At 33.6% G+C, this 17,652-nt stretch overlaps 3 protein-coding genes across 4 annotated transcripts; 1 reads left to right on the top strand and 2 right to left on the bottom strand.

The window, feature by feature from the left end:
* Positions 1–43: 43 nt before the first annotated feature.
* Positions 44–1,040, bottom strand: LOC121730003 (39S ribosomal protein L51, mitochondrial). The gene is made up of 4 exons (XM_042118797.1): positions 898–1,040; positions 688–807; positions 409–553; positions 44–243 (listed from the first exon to the last, which is right to left on the bottom strand). The coding sequence occupies exons 1-4, from the start codon at positions 957–959 to the stop codon at positions 100–102; spliced, it is 471 nt and encodes a 156-aa protein (XP_041974731.1). The 5' UTR covers positions 960–1,040; the 3' UTR covers positions 44–99.
* A 4,840-nt stretch (positions 1,041–5,880) lies between these two features.
* On the top strand, positions 5,881–8,177 carry LOC121729711 (zinc finger protein 430-like). 2 transcript variants are annotated; one of them, XM_042118313.1, is made up of 2 exons: positions 5,881–5,943; positions 6,205–8,177. In XM_042118313.1, exon 2 carries the CDS (start codon positions 6,217–6,219, stop codon positions 7,348–7,350), a length of 1,134 nt encoding a protein of 377 aa, XP_041974247.1. In that variant the 5' UTR covers positions 5,881–5,943; positions 6,205–6,216; the 3' UTR covers positions 7,351–8,177. The 2 variants fall into 2 exon arrangements, with proteins under 2 accessions (XP_041974247.1, XP_041974248.1); XM_042118314.1 differs by lacking the exon at positions 5,881–5,943 and adding an exon at positions 6,038–6,081.
* A 4,853-nt stretch (positions 8,178–13,030) lies between these two features.
* Positions 13,031–14,692, bottom strand: LOC121729644 (surfeit locus protein 6 homolog). Its single transcript, XM_042118218.1, has 4 exons — positions 14,503–14,692; positions 14,010–14,375; positions 13,455–13,663; positions 13,031–13,223 (listed from the first exon to the last, which is right to left on the bottom strand). The coding sequence occupies exons 1-4, from the start codon at positions 14,615–14,617 to the stop codon at positions 13,053–13,055; spliced, it is 861 nt and encodes a 286-aa protein (XP_041974152.1). The 5' UTR covers positions 14,618–14,692; the 3' UTR covers positions 13,031–13,052.
* Between the last annotated feature and the right edge of the window lie 2,960 nt (positions 14,693–17,652).

The raw sequence follows: 17,652 nt of genomic DNA, 5'->3' as shown, positions 1-17,652 counted from the left end.
AGTATTTTGGCCTTAATAAAAATTGGAAATCAATACATGGCAGTGTTGTTTCATTTTTTTTTAATTAACTAAGATTCAACTATGTAAACAAACTTAATTCTACTGGGATGATTTTCCTGTTTTAGTTTTCCTATTGAGTATTCTGTACAAATAAGAAAGTCGTTTCTGGTATTCCTTCCATTTTGTCGGTCGGACAACTGGTGCAGCTGTCTTAGCAAACATTTTCTTTTTCCTTAGTATCACCTGAAATAAAGAACAAAGATAATATTATGTTGAAGATATTTTAAAATAAATAATTATTCTTTCATAACCTATTGAGTTCCAGAAATAATATTCCTTGTAGAATGACTACATAGTACATACATAAAAAATTTATTAAGTTAATTAAAATATAAACTTGCAACTTACATGGTACTCTTTGCCGCTGAAGCCTCTTATCCAGGATGGTACTGAATACAGAGTCCTAACTGGGTGCAGTTCACCAGTACCGAGTATATCAATGTAGTCATTCTGTCCAAACAGTGCCCTTTTCTCTGACCATGCATTTTTCGGTCTGAAATATTTAATATTTATATATAACTACATGATGATAATACTGATACCGTTATAACAGAAAATGTATAAATCTCAACGACGAGTGCATTGCACCTGAGGCTTTGTAATCTTGCCTTATTATAAACATCTTACCTATATTCAGGCATTGGTAAACGTTTTCCTTCTACTCGCGGTAACAGACCACCACTCCACATTTTCTCTTCATATCCGTATCTTCTTACCAGACGAGTCTTGTCAGCATGATATCGTGTTCTATAGGAAAAAAAACTACAAAGTTAATAATTGAACAAATTCAACAAATAACCTAGGAAATCTAGCCAAATGTTTTGTTGATTACATTACCTCACAATGTTTATCGTGGGACGCCATATAGTTTGAAGAATCGATGAACATAAGCGATCCATTTATAACTCTATTTACTTAACTAGTTATATTAATTCTTATTTATTTAAATATTTCGATTTTTCGTATGCATGAAACTAAAAATTAAAAATATGCATGTGACATTTTAAATGACTTTGACATGACTTTGACCAGTGGTGTTCCTAACGGCTATATTTTCATAACACAATCCCTACGTTCCAGATGACGTTGAAACGCTAACGCTCAAGACTGTAGTTTTTCCCGTTCCACTAGCATGTGAGCGTCAGTGATACAAACCCAAGTGGAACGGATTATGGATCGTTTTGAGCGTTTTGAGAAAAGTTTAAAAAAAGAACTATAATTTTTTTTTATACATAGGTACATTGAACCGAACTTGGATATTACGATCCTTTTCTTCAAGTCGTAAATAAAAGTAATTGTTTATAGTTACATTTATTTTACAAATAAAATACATAATATTATATTTGTTTCGTTTTTAGTATTACATTTTTTAATATTTTAATATAGTTAAACTTTTATTACTTAAGTATATGTATTTGAGTTTTCACATTGAATCATATTTTAATAACAAAACCACATACGTTGAATATTGACTATTGTCACATATTATAAACGTTAGGTAACAATACCGCGTAATGCTTAGTCAAGTACGAGGTCAACAGGTATAGGAGAGATGAAAATTAGTATTATATTTTATAAGAAATCATTTGACCTTTCATTTAAAACAATTTATTTTCCAATCAAAATATTTCATAAAATGTTATTTCATTTAATATACATATTTCAATTAAAATACACACACTGGCAAAATTAGAGGAACATAGGTAAAAAGGGCTACCTCTTGAACTCAAGTGGGTCGGGCTGAGTGAAATCCTTTTTTATAGTTTCTAAGCTAATTTAAGAAATAAAATATTGAACAAAACTGGCAAGTTGACAGGTTTTTATAGCAATTATGCCCTAATAAGTGTTTTTCGATTATTGACGTTGTAAGTGTTCCTGATAAGAATGGCGTTTTAGCGGGGTGCAAGGTATGCTCAGCTCATTTGATTGTTTGGTTTTTGGAAGAACACATTGCTTAGATACAAAATTAGTGATTTCCCAGCATCTGCGACAGCTAGAGCTGTAACCACGATAGAGAAAGGTCACACCTACCGTTCGGTCAGTCAGGCCTTACGTGTGTCGGCTTCCGTGGTTCATCGTAACTTTCAACGCTTCAGAGAGACTGGATCTTACGTTCGGAGACGAGAACAAGGCAGATATCGGGTGACAATGGTTCAGGATGACCATTTTGTAAGGAAACAAAACTTAAGAAATCGACCTCAAACTGCTATGCAGACACGAAACCTGTCGGAACAGGTCCAAGATGAACGTGTAAGTGATTGTACAGTAAGAAGAAGACACAAAAAAGTTAAATTAAACTCAAAAGTGCCAGCAAGGGCACCAAAACTTGAGACAGGACACCGAAGAGCCAGGCTAAGATTTGCGCGTGAACATCAAAATTAGACAAGTGAGTGAAATCTTGTGCTGTACAGTGATGGGAGCAAATTCTGTGTACATTGTATTGACAGGCGATAAAGAATGTGGATAAATCATAAGGAAAGCTACAGGCCATCAAAGTTACCGGAAACAGTGGCCTATGATGCAGGCTTCGTAATGGTTTGGAGTTGCATATGATTTGGAGCCCGCATGGAGCTGATGATTATAGATGATGGTACTTTGACAGTACAGGGCTATAGAACTGACATCCTGGAACTGCATGGTGTGCCTTTCACACAGTTTTAGGTAGTAATTTCAATTGTATGTGCGTCCATAGAGTAAGAAAATCGGGCATTATTACCTAAACGATGCTGGCGTAGCCCAGGTGGAGAGGCCAGCGTGGTCTACGGATGTGGATCCGATTGAAGACGTGTGGCACATCAATGGGTGAATGGTACGAGTTAAAACTCCAGCTCCAAAATGTGTCCAGGAGCTCGAGTTGGCGCTACTGGAGGAGTAGGAGAATATCCCACAGGAAATGATTGACAATCAAAATGCAAGCATGGAATGGCGTATCCAGGCCCTCTTGAGATCCATAGAAGGCATTACACGCTTTTAACATGACATTTCGTTAATAAAAATGGAGAATTTAACTTAAAAACTTACTACTGAAATTTCAAAGATTTTCTTAAATTTTGATTTTTGCCGATTTTTTTCTATTTTTCACGTTTTTATGCCCTAAATTTATATAAAATTTATTTTTTAATAATCAATTAGTAATTAAATAAATAAATTTATAAAAAACAGTGAACAATTTTCAAAAAAAATTAAAATTTTGTTATGTTCCTCTAATTTTGCCGGTGTGTTTATTATTTGTAATGAAATAATATAAAGTTTTTTGTCTCTACTCTGTCGTGAAAACTTTCCGAACATGGCTTTCGCGATATAGTTACGTTAAAATTTAAAAAAAAACTAGAACGACCACATTGACCCATCTTCATCGAGGGTCGTTTAGAGCGAAAATGATGACGTCATGAGTGACGTCATAGCCGCGATCAACACGACCGCGGTCGTCAAATGGAACGGCAGAAGGGGACGTTTTGAGCGTTTTGGTCAAAATTAACGTCTTCTGGAACGCAGCCAATATATGGAATATGCTACATTTTTCAAGCGCGCTAGTTTTGACGCTACGTTATAACGAATGAAATCTCAATTCTTTCAAGCGCGCTGGCTTTGACGCTACGTTATAACGAATTTCAAGCGCGCTAGATGTGACGCTACGTTCTAACGAATTTCAAGCGTGCTAGTTTTGTCGCTACGTTGTAACGAATTTCAAGCGCGCTAGTTTTGACGCTACGTTCTAACGAATTTCAAGCGCGCTAGTTTTGACGCTACGTTATATCGAATGAAATCTCGATTATTTCAAGCGCGCTAGTTTTGACGCTACGTTATATCGAATGAAATCTCGATTCTGGACGCGTTGTAAAGTTACCGACGTTATTGAAATTCTTTCTTTATGTTATATCAATAATATGATGATGCGTAACGTCAACAATAATTATAACGCGGAGTTAATAATATAATATAACGTGTTTGTTACATATTTAGAATAATATAATCGTTATAATTTAATAATGCGTTATTTGGTTAATTATATATTTGTTGCCAATATTAATTTTAACTCTGTATTGATATTATATTTGAACAAACATGATTAGTAAAATTATAGGAGTATTTCAAAGTCCATTATATAATATTTACCATATACATAAATTGGTTTAGGTTTAGGTTAGGGTTAGGTTGTATATTATATACAATTTTATTATTTACAAATGCTTTAAATGTTTTTTTTTTTCTTTTTTGGTACTACATAATATGTACATATTTTTACATCTTTTTTACAATGTTAGTTTTTTTTTACTTACATTTTATTTACATTTAAAAATATTACTTGCGCCACTTCTGTCGACGACAAACGATTTCTTCTGTTACTAGTAACGTATCCAGATTTAGAAAAAATAGGTTCACATAGAAGTCATGATTATAATATTATAATTTACCCATAATAACACGCAACGCAACACTGCAAATTTATGCAATGACAGCCGAATTCACCCGATTTGACAACGAAACGACACGACAACGATCGAACGAAACCGCGCGCGATCGGCGCCGCGCTAGGTCAGTGACCGCTCGGTACGTTATAACGTAGCGTGCTTATGCTTCACCGGTGATATGACTCTTTAAATAGTAAAGTTTCTCAATGCTTTGCAAGTTTGGATTTTTGTGAATTAATGTTTCAAATAAATTATAAAAGGTTGCCCATTCCGTGTACCTTCCCGAGAATGTTGGTAATTCAATCTTAGGCAGATTAATAGAAAATATGTCTTTCACCTTAGATGAATAAATTGTAGGGTCAATGATTTCCTTTAAAATAATATCCTCTAACTCTCCCTTGTATTCATAGTACACCTCTTTAACTTGATCAAATACCTTGTCTGTTAGATACTCAGAATCGTGTGGCAATTTCCCCATTTTTATCAACTCGTAATGATTGTCTTGGAAACGAGACCATTCCTTCTCTAAGCTTTCGAGCCTCACTTTAAGATGCGATCGTGTTATTTTATTTTTAATAGACCTTTGAAAAGTTTCGTAATCATTCAAAATTTGAATTTGAATATGGTTTTGTACTCTAACAATTCCTTCCATTGCTTACAATTAATATTGTTATGTACTTATTCAAATAATCTTTGCAGTCTTATTTACTTGTTGCCAAGGTTACCAGACAAAATTTTCTTAGGTATTTAAATACAATAATTCTTACATAATCAAATTACTTGTTCGACTCTGCGTACAATGTTTCCATAACATAGGCCAGCTCTTCTGTTATCCGGCTGCTGATGGACCATGAAGAAAATACCAGTTACACTTCCATAAACCTTTATTAACATCCAATCGTACAATATCTATCACTTCCAAATCACATCTGCCTTGATGACAGCATATGTCACCATCTTGTCTATAACTAGATTCTACATTATGCATAGATTTATAGCGCGCGCTATTCGTTGCGAAGAACTAGTGCGCTATTTTTATCAGCTATACGTTATATTAACCACCACTAACTTTGACAATAACACCATTGACAATCGACACTGACATAATATTTTTTTTATTTCAAATAATGACTAGCCAAAAGTATCAAGTTTAAACGACAATCTTTCAAAATTATATTTTATAATATTTTATTAAAATAATACAATTAACATACAAATTTCCATGTTTTGTTATTCAAGTAAAAAGCAGTAATTGTACTTAATTGTAGTTGTCTTTGTCTTACAAAATTAAAAGCAACCATAATATACATAATACATAATGCAGTTTAGGTAGATGTCTGTACCTAATTTTTATTATAGAATAAAATAATTAAAAAGTTAAATGAAATTAAAAACAAAATGGCTGAATTGTAAAAATAACAATTGTTGGAAATTGGAATTTGTTGTTTGTTTATGAACTCTTGCAATAACAGTATGTATGCAACAGTTTTTTTAATAAATTTTATAATATTTTCATATCGTTATGTTAACTAAATATATAACAGTGACATAAACGTCTATTGTAGAGCGGAACAGAAAATCCGCGCATTTGCGTTGTTTGTTTACTTTAGTAATGGTTGTGAAATCCATAACAAACAAAATAATGAAGCTTTTGAATTCAAGCTTTATAAAAATCAAGTATCAATATGTTCAATAAACGTTAGGATTAAAAAAACACCAAATTTTGTTACAGAAACATCTAAAAATGTCAAAAAAAGATCCAAATGATCGAAACGAAAGGAAGCTAGATTCCAGTGATTATGAACATCTCCTATCACAACATAGTATATTCGAATCGACGAGGCCTAAAAATCAAGAGCTTCCAAGTTTTCCAGGATTTTCTAATGCCGAAACACAAACTAAACCTAGTGATATTAAGGGACAAACTTTACAAACTGGGCTTGGGGCTTGGCAGTATAATCCCTGGTGGATGCTCGCGGGTACTTCGCGAAGTGTGGCTTCTCAAGATGATTTTTCCGAAGGCAGCGAACCTAAAGTGAAGGAAGAACCTGGCAGTGCAGCTTCTGCTGATGATGATACTTTACCCAACGAACTCGAACCATTTCAGTCTACAGTGACACCACCAGCAGGACTCGATTCGTTTTGCGACGATTGCTCCGACCCCTTTTGTGACTCGAGCGCAAATATATGCCGTAAGTTATTTCACTGTCCACATTGCAGAAAAAGCTATGCCTCGATTTTAGAATTCAACACTCACTTGACGGGCGTTCATCCGGCTCAGAAGCCTTTCAGATGTCAAATTTGCATGGAGCCTTTCCTCAAGAAGTCCTATCTACGTAGACACTTAGATGCGTCCCACACCCGAAAGGATGTAAACAAATGCTCTGTGTGCTCAAAATACATCAAAGACAAGAGTAATCTACGTAAGCACATGCAAGTGCACACAGGAAGACTACCTCAGAAACAGTTCAAATGTGATCTGTGCAACAACAAAAGATACATGTCCATCGACAGATTGAACAATCACAAAGTTGTGTGTACAGGTGAAAAGACATTGAAATTCTGTGACATGTGTGACAAGGTATTTGATAACTCCCGATCACTAAACAGTCACAAAAAGGTGCATGCACGGGATTTAAAATGTAATGCATGTGGAGAACAGCTGCGCTCACTGGAACAATTTACCAACCACAAAATGGTCTGTGTTAACAATCAAGAGACAAGCACATCAACAAGTAATACAGCAGGGCCGGTAAGTCGCTGTTGCACTGAACCGGGTTTATGTGAGCATGATAAGCCCGCCTACTTAAACATCCCCAGCTACGCGGCAGGGAGAGCCCTCGATGCTGCATTATCGCTTAAGTCAGAAATGAACTGATGGCTACCTTCAACTCTCTCGATTAACTGTTGTACTGATTTTATTTTAAACATTACCAAAAATCCTCGATAATTAACAATTAATAATTTACAACTGAGAATTTCACAAGACTGATGCCAATATCCCGCCTCACAACTTGCTTTATTATTACCAATAGTTAGAGTATAGTTAGTGAGTAATACTGATAGAGTAAGTTTATTTAGAGAGTCTGTCCTTTGGGCCTAATCATTTGGTGTATATTTTTATTGTATGTGTTAGAACTCAATGATTGCGCCCAAATTGTTACCCACCTTTTATTTAATGACTTAATTAAAAACAAGTTTCCATTACCTGCACTGATTACCATAGAATCTATGGATACTACTGACATGCATCAACATGAAACAATATCTTGACTGATTTAATATTAACCTAATAGTACGCAGTATTACATTTTTCTGAAGTTTGTATAAAAGTTATAATTTTTTTATAATTTTTAGAATATATTTTAGAGTACCCTAGTTTATGTAGCATTCTAGTTGGAGATGGTACAAAGAGCATATTATTATTATTTTTGATGCTCAGTACTTTTTCCAAGGAATATATAAAAGGTAAGGTCTATAATTGTAAGTTCAGGTTTTTTTTAAACATTTTGTTTCATTGACACTAGACATAAGTTAAAGCTGCAAAGTGCAATCAGATTTGGCTAAGCCATTGCAGGATATGTGGATTTATTTTCTTGATTATTATAATGAAATATAATATTTATCCACGAGTGTTATACACTTGCCGTAATATCCATAGGATATTATAAAATAATTCTAATACACTTTATTTTATTGACAACTAAAATTAATGTAATTTTCTAGTATGGTTTATAATATTATAAAATGCTTCTAAAAACCTTTAAATAGGAATACCATACTTCTATTGATATAATATGTATAATATGATTTTGCAATATTTTAAACAAAAGTGTATGAGAACTATTTTTATAAACCCATTGTTAATTTTTCCAAATTTTAAATGACGGAATACAACTATGCCGCAAAAGGTTGCAAAGCTCTGTTAACCCTTAAATTTGTGTGGTCATGTTTTATACTTGATTTAAGAAATTGGCAACAAACCATATTTTTTTTTATTTATAAAAAGCATGCTTTTAATTATTATAAATGACATTTGAATGTACTATTTCAATAGTTGTAATACTTATATTTAGAGGCTCTATTTGTTTTAAGTTATTGCTATTTACATTTGTTTAAACATGTGTTTATTTTTATAATGATTAGATCAATAAAAAGAATATTTTTTGTTACTAAATTTTAGCCTATTTACACATAGACTTAGGTGTTTCTTTTTATATTATTTTATTGCACTATTCTGTTTGACAAGACAATCAGTGTAAAGTTGTAAACCAGGTTTTAAAATAAAAGGAATACATGAGCAGTTTCAATTAAATAATTGCAACAAAGACAATAAATTTGAACCATATTTCCAAAAAAATCCATATAAATTTTATGGAAATTTGGTTAAACACTGGTTTTGATGTTTAATAATCTTGAGAGCTTTTTAGGTTTTATTTACATTTTAAGTCTACACTTGCCTAGTGCATGAATTGTACTCCAATGTTTAATAACTAATGTAACCAATTCATTTGAATAACTTGTATCAAGAAAATTATATTGGACTTACAAAAACTTTACACTTTTCATGAATATAATGTAACAGGTCATATAGCATAGTACAGTAGTACAAAACCACAATATAAATTTCATTCGGGAAAATAGTGGATGGTGTTTTGTTTTAAACTATTATCATGTATAAAAAATATTATTATTACTTATTGATAAGAAAAAAGAAGTGTTCATATTATTTTAGTTTTTATTAGTTATAGAACATAGTTATTCTATTATTTTTAGTGTATAATAAGATGCCTAACTGTAAAACAGTAAAAAGTTCATACAGATTGCTGTTGCTGAGAGGCAAATGGACTAATGAAAATTAGATTTTTTGGACTTAAAATATTTTATACTTCAGTGTTGAGTGTTGAGTAGACTCTTAAAATATAGTCCTATATCTGCTTACACCTTTATCCATATTTTTGTATCTTATAAATGGCGACTATAAAACAATGATGCATAAGCGTATGTGAGATCAGACTTACCTATACCTACACAATGTGTCCCGACACCGGTGTCCGATCCTTTAATCTCATGATCTACGACATATTTTATCGACAAATTGGCACCAGTGTGGGCACCAGGACACATTGTATAGTCGATATAGACCAGATTGTTTGACCAGATAAGAAATACAAATAAGTTTAAACACATAAAAAATGTAAAACTTATCAATCTAATATTTCTACAACGTTAGTACTTAGAATTAGAAATTAGAATTTACAGCTTCTAAGAAGTCGGTGATTTTCATAAACGCAACTGCAGATTACAGATATCATACTACTAACCTTAGGCTTTCACCCGCTAGATGTCGCTACATGCCAAGAAAATCTTACAAAAGTAAAGTTTTTATCAACGCGCGTTCATAGCAATGATAAGTAATATTTCATGTGACAGAGAGGATAAATAAGGTAGTCTGGCGCCACGCATCTTATCATCCTTTCCTAGGTTTAACTGATTTCTTAGAGTCTGTGTGTGGACTTGTGGAGACTGGTTTTCATTTCAAAATGGAGTCTTCCTACTGGACTCTTCTTTTAAATAAAATCTTTTCTGTTTTTAGGGCCATAGAATGTTAAGGATTCCATCTTCCATGCCCACTTCACATTATTTGTGGATTTTATGTTGGAATTTTTTACAAGCAGTTGATTTTTCTAAGCTTTATCATACTCTTTGTCAAACACTCGACGATCTAGTGTTAGACAAACATAGCATTAATATTAAAATTAGCTAAACAGTTTATATTTTTAATGGATAAGGGGATAGTATTTTGTTTAATAATAACTACCGTTACCTACACACGATATCATGGAATCGATTGATAAACACAACTTTCCGCCTGCTCGTTTTTTTCTAGAATAGAACTACTACTTCTACTGCAGCTACGTTATATTTTCATCTTTTCTGCAGACTTTTCAGGGTTCCGTGCCCAAAGGGTAAAAACGGGATCTTATTTCCATTTGCATGCTACTTCAGATGTCCCCCTAGCGGTCGTTTAGGATAACTTTGTATATCATCAGATATACAAAGTTATCCTAAACGTCCATGAAATGGATCAGATATAATATTATCATAATAATATAAATGATCCAAGATAAATGATAGTCTAATATGCCCCTTACATTGGTAAAAACTAAAAACTAGTGTTCGACCGAAGCTTCGGCTTCGGCGGCCGAAGTCTTCGGCCAAAAAAACACTTTCGGCGAAACCTTCGGCTTCGGCCTAAAACCCGGCCGAAGCCGAAGCTTTGCCGAAGGTCCGAGCAACCGTCGAAATTGAACGAAAGACTGAGTGAGTCGTGAGAGAGCGACGGACCGGTCGTGTATGCGGAGGCGACTGGGAGACGGGAGTTACTGTAAAATACAATAAACAAACACTAACTTCTTAATAAATTATTTAATTTTTTATTAAGAAGTTAGTGTTTGTTTATTTTATTTTTTAGTCTAGTTTCGGTCTAGTCGACTTAAACGAAGATTTATTGGTCTAATTATTGTTATTTGTGAAATAATAAAGAAATTATTATTTTTTACAATAGTACAGCCAATAAAGTAGTTGTAGAATGCGTGAGCGCCTGAGCAGGAACCTAAGAGATTTCTGCTGGAACTTATTCAAGGTGCTTAGGAATAAAACATACTAAAAGTCCTTAAGTCTAGGAGGTGAGCAGGAGTGAAGGGAGAGTGACAAAAGTCTAAATTTTTGGTTTTTGGCTAATAAATAAAATTTGATGCGTAGCAAAAATATTCTACAATGAAAAAAAAATTATTAAATTCTCTATAATTTTGATTCTACACACTTTATACGAATTCTCATCCGTTTTCTACACACACTCGGGAAAACTACATTTATTACACGCTCAGGAAAAGTGAAAATACAAAAGTGTTTTATTTTTAAATATTCCTTTCTAATTCTAATTGAATAGTAGCTGTACCGCTTCTATGCAGCGTTCAGTAAGTGAGAAGGCTGTAAGCACATCCCCCCATCCCCTCATTACACCCCTTGACGCGGCAACGCACCAGTAGCACCCCTGGTGTTGCAGACGATGCAAGGCATTACGGTAACCAGCTTCCATCAGTTGGAACATACACTAATTGTTAGCCTGCTTGGTTAAATGTATAAAAAACATTCGGGAATGAGCTGACCCCTCAAGAGTGGGGGTGAAAAAATGTAGGTAATTTCTTGACGTCAAGGACAATAGGCGACTTGCCAGCGTCTGAGGCTTCACTAAAACAATAATATATTTTATCACTGCACCAGGGATTGTAGCAGCGGCTAATGTAGATGCCTGAGAGCAATTCTGAAACTTCCAGAGCGTGTAGTCAAAAAAACGGATGAGAATTTGGAAAAACTATATAGAATCAAATAGTTATAGAGAATTGAATAAGCTTTTATTTCGTTATAGAACTTTATTGCCACAACGTATCGTTTTTAAGGTATTAGCCAAAAACTAAAAATTGAGACGTTTGTCACCCTCCCTTCCCTCCGGCTCACCTTCTAGACGTCAGAACTTTTAGTGTGTTTTGTCTCTAAGCACCCTGAATAAGTTCCAGTAGAAATCGCTTAGGTTCCCGCTCACGCACTCAATACCCTCCTTTGAGTCATTCCTTAACCAGACTACAAATAATTAATAAATAAATCACAAAATCACAAGCTTTTATTACTATCTCTAAATCAACTTCTATATGAAACAGTCAATATAGAGGTAAACCTTCAATATTGAAGTTTTGAAATACCTAATTTTAATATTCATTGTAGCTTATAGACAATTTTAAACAAAATTAATTACTGAGAGTCGAGATTAAGATTATAAACCTTCGGCTACGGCCGAAGGTTGTGGCGATTGCCGATTAATCGGCTTCGGCTTCGGCCAAAAATAGACCTTCGGTCGGACACTACTAAAAACGTATGAAACAATAATTGTAATGTCACTATAACATAACTCTCACATAATCATTGATAAAAACATTTCCACTTTTGCGTCTCCAACAATAGTGTTTGTTGTACGTTTTATTGTGTTTATCAATTGAAAGTACATAACCACCCACCTCAATAATTTTTATATTTATTTATTAACTACATAGGCACACTAGCATGTTCTAGGTATTGTAATACAAAATATACAATTAAATTGTGTCGATTAAAGGAAATTATTTTCCGTTTATAAATTTATTTATTTCAAAATCCCTTTTGTCCCTTTACGTCATAACTCAGTTTACAAACAATTTAAAAAGTTTATAATCATAAATCTGGTTATGAGAGATAGTAAAACTTTGAAAAATGGAATAATAACCTGTAATTGTTACTACTAAGTACTAACAATATGTTCAATTGTTCAAAATATCAGCCTATATTCGTCCACTGCTGGACATAGGCCTTTCAGAATTAACGCTAACATGTTATCATTACCTTGTTGAAAGAAGTTGATTAAACTTTCAAGGCACTCATAATATTTCAAGTTTTAAGCATAATATTTCAAGTTTTAAAAAATAACAACCATATTTTGAAAGCCCTTAATAAAACAAGAGATTAAAATTATTAAATATTATTATGTCATATAACAACTCTGCCCCTCTTTTGTGCAGCTTTGACAACCTTCGCTTTCTTTTCTTTCTTCTTCTTGGAAATATTGTCTTTTCTCTTTGTCTGTCTGTCTTGTTTCTTCTTCTCCACACCCTCAATTCTATTTTCCCATTTCTTTTTACTAACTTTCTTCTTTTGCTCCTGGAAAACAAAAACAATATTTTGTTAGAACTTATATTCTGTACAACAAAGGAATAAAAGCTCTATACCACTATTTTTAATAAAATGAAACTATATCAGCTGTCTGTTTGTCCTGATTTCTTTATGGTAAATCTGCTGTACCAATTTGGAGGTTTGGACTCTTTAAAGTGAAAGGAAACCTAAAAATGATAGTATTTTTTTTTTGTAAATAGGAATCAATGACATACATACCATTTTCTTTATTGATTTTTTGAGAAGAGTTGGATCATCTTTAACTTTCTCTCCTTCAGCTTTCTGAAGAATAGTTTTCCAAGCAAGTTTCTCTTTTATTTCTTTAGCTTTTTCTCCATCAGTTTCAGATAATTGTTGTATTTTTTGCTCTTGATTCTTCAACTGATCTAGTAGTTTTCTCGGGTCTTTTTGAGATTTTGGTGTCTTTTCTGTAAATTAAGAAGTGTAAACAAGTTAGTGTCTGCAAATAAGTAAACAAAAATTACAGAAAGGACCTATTTTGAAGGTTCTGTTACCAAATGGCAAAAAACTGAACCCTTATAGATTTGGCATATCTGTCTGTCTGTCTGTCCGTATGTCACAGCCGATATTACAACCTTAATTTAACTTTCATTAAATCAACTGAAACATAAAAATAAATCAAAAACCTTTTCATAAAAATAAACCTAATTGCTGCTGCCTTGACTCGCACATGAAGGGTTCCCCTTCATGGGCGAGTCCAACTCGCACTTGGCCGATTTTATTTAATGCTGTAACAAAATACCAAATATTCACCTTTTCCTCCAAGTTTAGCGAAATCGAATTTTGAGAACACTAATTTGCCATCTGTGTTAAAAACTGGCTTTGGTTGTTGATTTACTTTAGGTTTTTCTTCCTTTGTTTCTTTTAAGTCCGTTTCAGAATCCACAATAGGTTTGGGCTTCTTGTTCATTTTGTTTCTTTCAGTTTTCTTTAACTTCTTGCTGAGTTTACTATTTAAACTTTTCTTAGCTAGTTTTCCCTTTATTTGAAACTTGTGTTGTGATTTCACTTTTTGCAACTTTGCTTCTAGTTCGGCTATTGTATTTGCTCTCGTGTACTTCTCAGGTTCTTTATTGGTCGCTGACTTTTCCATTTCAAAATCCATTAGTTCAGAATCATCTGAAAATAAGAACATCATACATATTAAAATAAGATGACTACTTTCAATGACAATTGCGAGTTCTATTTTATTAATATGTACCTACACTTTGTCTTCTAGTTTACAAAATTATAGTTAGTTTATTACCTTTTTTGTGCAGGGGTATAAAAGCCACAGAGAAGATGTTCTTTAAAAAGTTCATTTCTTTAATAATTTCGTTTTTTACGTGTTTTATTTTCACAGGTTTCTTTGGTACTCCCATTTTATCCGTTTACTATAAAAGAAACGATATTAATGAATGGAAATAATAAATTTTTAGGTTATGTACGGTATTTTGTTAACATAAATTCATGTGTGATTTTGACATTAAATCATAAATGACAATTGAATTGACATTTGACAACTATCTTTGAAGTTTGACTTTGATGACAACTGCGGGGCTAAAATGGTCGCTTTGAAGAATCATGATATGAATCCAATATGAATCATAACATGATTCATTTTTCTAAAATCGCAAAATGCAACTCTGCTTGCAATAATTCATTTCTGTATTTTTGTACTGATTTGACATTTGTCAGTTTGACAGTTTTGACAATTCATTTGCTGAATTGATTGAGAGGAATTGCTAAATGTGACCATTTTACAGAGACATGATACTTATAACTAGACAGCGCACCCAAAAACGATGTTTTCCTAAAATGAGTTCTATTTCTTTAACAATACGGTAGGTATTTCCCTCTAAGCGGTAGCATGCAAAAAACGGTCCGAGCGAGAGCGTTCCCGCTTGTAGTGTGTCCTTGTCTGACTTCTTGCCAGCTCACATAATCATTTCTTTTGATAAAAATGTTAGAAAATGAAATACTTTTCTTTTTAATAATTTGCCAATACGAACGTTTCGTAAACTTGGAAACGTGTTTAAACGAAGTTGTACACACGTTGTACAGTTTTAATAATTAATATATTAGGTGATTGTACTCGAAAGTATACTTCAAAACTGAGCAACAGTATCTGTGGTAATAAGATATTTTGGTACTGGTAATACTAAATATAAGATGGCGATTTGCTTTGGTTGTTTGTTTGTTTTTCGTGTTTCGATTTGCAACACTTAAAAGTCCTTTTTCGTAATAAAGTTTATTATATTTTTATGAAAAACGGTGAATTATTGTCGTGTGAAAGGTGACAGGGTGCAATAATGAGTAGGTAGTTGCTATTCCTGCTATTCCTTCTACGGGAAAGTAAAAACAACAATCTTAATCTTTAGGGTAAACATGAATTTGAATTATTGGAATTTGGAGATGCACCAAATGGCATGAAAAGTATAAAGTAAGAAAAGTAATATTAATGAAGCTCTGGATTTCTTTTGAGTCGGTGCTAGCCAAATAAATCCTGGCTTTTATTTTTTACCTATACTATCGGAAACCGCCGCCTATACCGCCAATATATTACCGCTTTAGCTAGACTCGTTGCGCAAAAATTCGTTTATTGCGTGGGAACCGTACATTTTTCCGGGATAATATCCTATCCTTTCCCGGGACTCAAAGTATCTACATGCCAAATTTCACAAAAAATCGGTTCGGTTTAAGCGTGAAGAGGTAACAGACAGACGGACACACTTTCGCATTTATAATAATACTAGCTGTTGCTCGCGACTTCGTCTGTGTGGACTTTAGTTTATAGCGCGCGGTGTCAACAAAATTTGTGTCAAATTTAAAAACTTTTTAAAACCCTGGTAACTGGTACCCCTCTTAGGGCCGCGCTACACCGGAATGGCAGCGCTGAAAGTGCTCGCCTCGCCGCTGCCATTACGGTGTAGCGCGGCCCTTAATTAATCAAAATACCCAAAAATATTATAAATGCGAACGTATCTTTGTCTGTCTGTCTGTCTGTCAGTCTCGCTTTCACGCCAAACGCCAAAAGTATCTCTGTCTGTCTGTCTGTCTGTCAGTCTCGCTTTCACGCCAAACGCCAAAACTTCCGAACCGATTGTAATGAAATTTTGTATACAGATAGTCTAAAGCCTGAGAAAGGACATAGGCTACTTTTTTACTGGAAAAAAGGGTTGTAAGGGGGTGAAAATGCGTAAATTTGTTCAAACTAAGTTAGTTCCAACAATTCATAATAGATGGCGCCGTGTGTCTTCTACATCGTGCTGACTCTTGCTCAAAAGTCTTTCTATAATCTATAAGACGTGGTATCATCTTACATTTAAGTTTCGATTTTCTTCGATTGTTATATCTATTCTACGGTATTACACACTGATATAAGGCTCTATCCAGTCTATAGTACCTCAATGGTGATATATGATAATTTATTATCCCCCAAAGGGAGCGTTGCCCACAAACCATAGATAAAGATGAAACAAACCATAGATAAAGTATTATAGTATATAGTCTGTCAAGAAAGTGAAGAAATTAAAAAGTGGCAACATCGTAGTGTCATTCCTTTTTCCTTAGATTGATTTGAAAGGGACGACACTACGATGTTGCCCACAGATTTTAGAAGTTGTTCTGAGATGTTGCCACTTTTTACTTTCTTCACTTTCTTGACAGGCTTTACCTCAATGAAACAAACATTGACTTTTATAAGTGGACGCGGCATAATGGTCTCTACCAAATCAAAATGCCGCGGCCGTGGCCGGTCCGCCATTTTATGTTCCGGATCTCCGAGATAAACTGCCAAAGTGTCGTATTATAGGGATGTCGAAATTGAAAGAAAATATCGATATATCGATACATCGATATTTGAAATAATATCAATATCGGTCTCGATATATCGCGAAAAAAATATCGATATATCGGTCAAATTTTAAACAAAACAAATGACAATAGATATTTGACCATTGACAATTGTTTTTTTTTTATTTGAAAGGGATGACACTACGATATCGCCATTTCTTAATTTCTTCACTTTCTTGACAGACAATACATGAGTTACAATCAAAATTTGGGTCTCGGCAAATCTCACGTAATTTTTTTCTCAACAAAATAATACTATTTTGGTCTATTTCATCCAGATTGTACGTATGCTTAAGATTTAAGAATGTATTTATGGTTGAAAAAAGTCTCACGAAATCTCACCAAGGGGGGAGGGGGGATCCAAAAATTCAAAAAAATACCTCACGTAATTTGTGGATCCTTGAAAAAAGATCCAAAAAATAAAACATCCATAGACAAAAAAAATACCATAGACTCATTATGAGAAAAATAAATGTCACTGTCACGTCAATTGTCATATTATTTATTTATTAATTTAATGGGGACGCTTACGCCAAAAGAAGAAGAGAGAGAGTTTTTGGGA

This window comes from Aricia agestis, chromosome 8 (genome assembly GCF_905147365.1).
Source record: "Aricia agestis chromosome 8, ilAriAges1.1, whole genome shotgun sequence".
NCBI lineage: Eukaryota > Metazoa > Arthropoda > Insecta > Lepidoptera > Lycaenidae > Aricia > Aricia agestis.
This window is presented reverse-complemented; position numbering and strand designations above follow the sequence as displayed.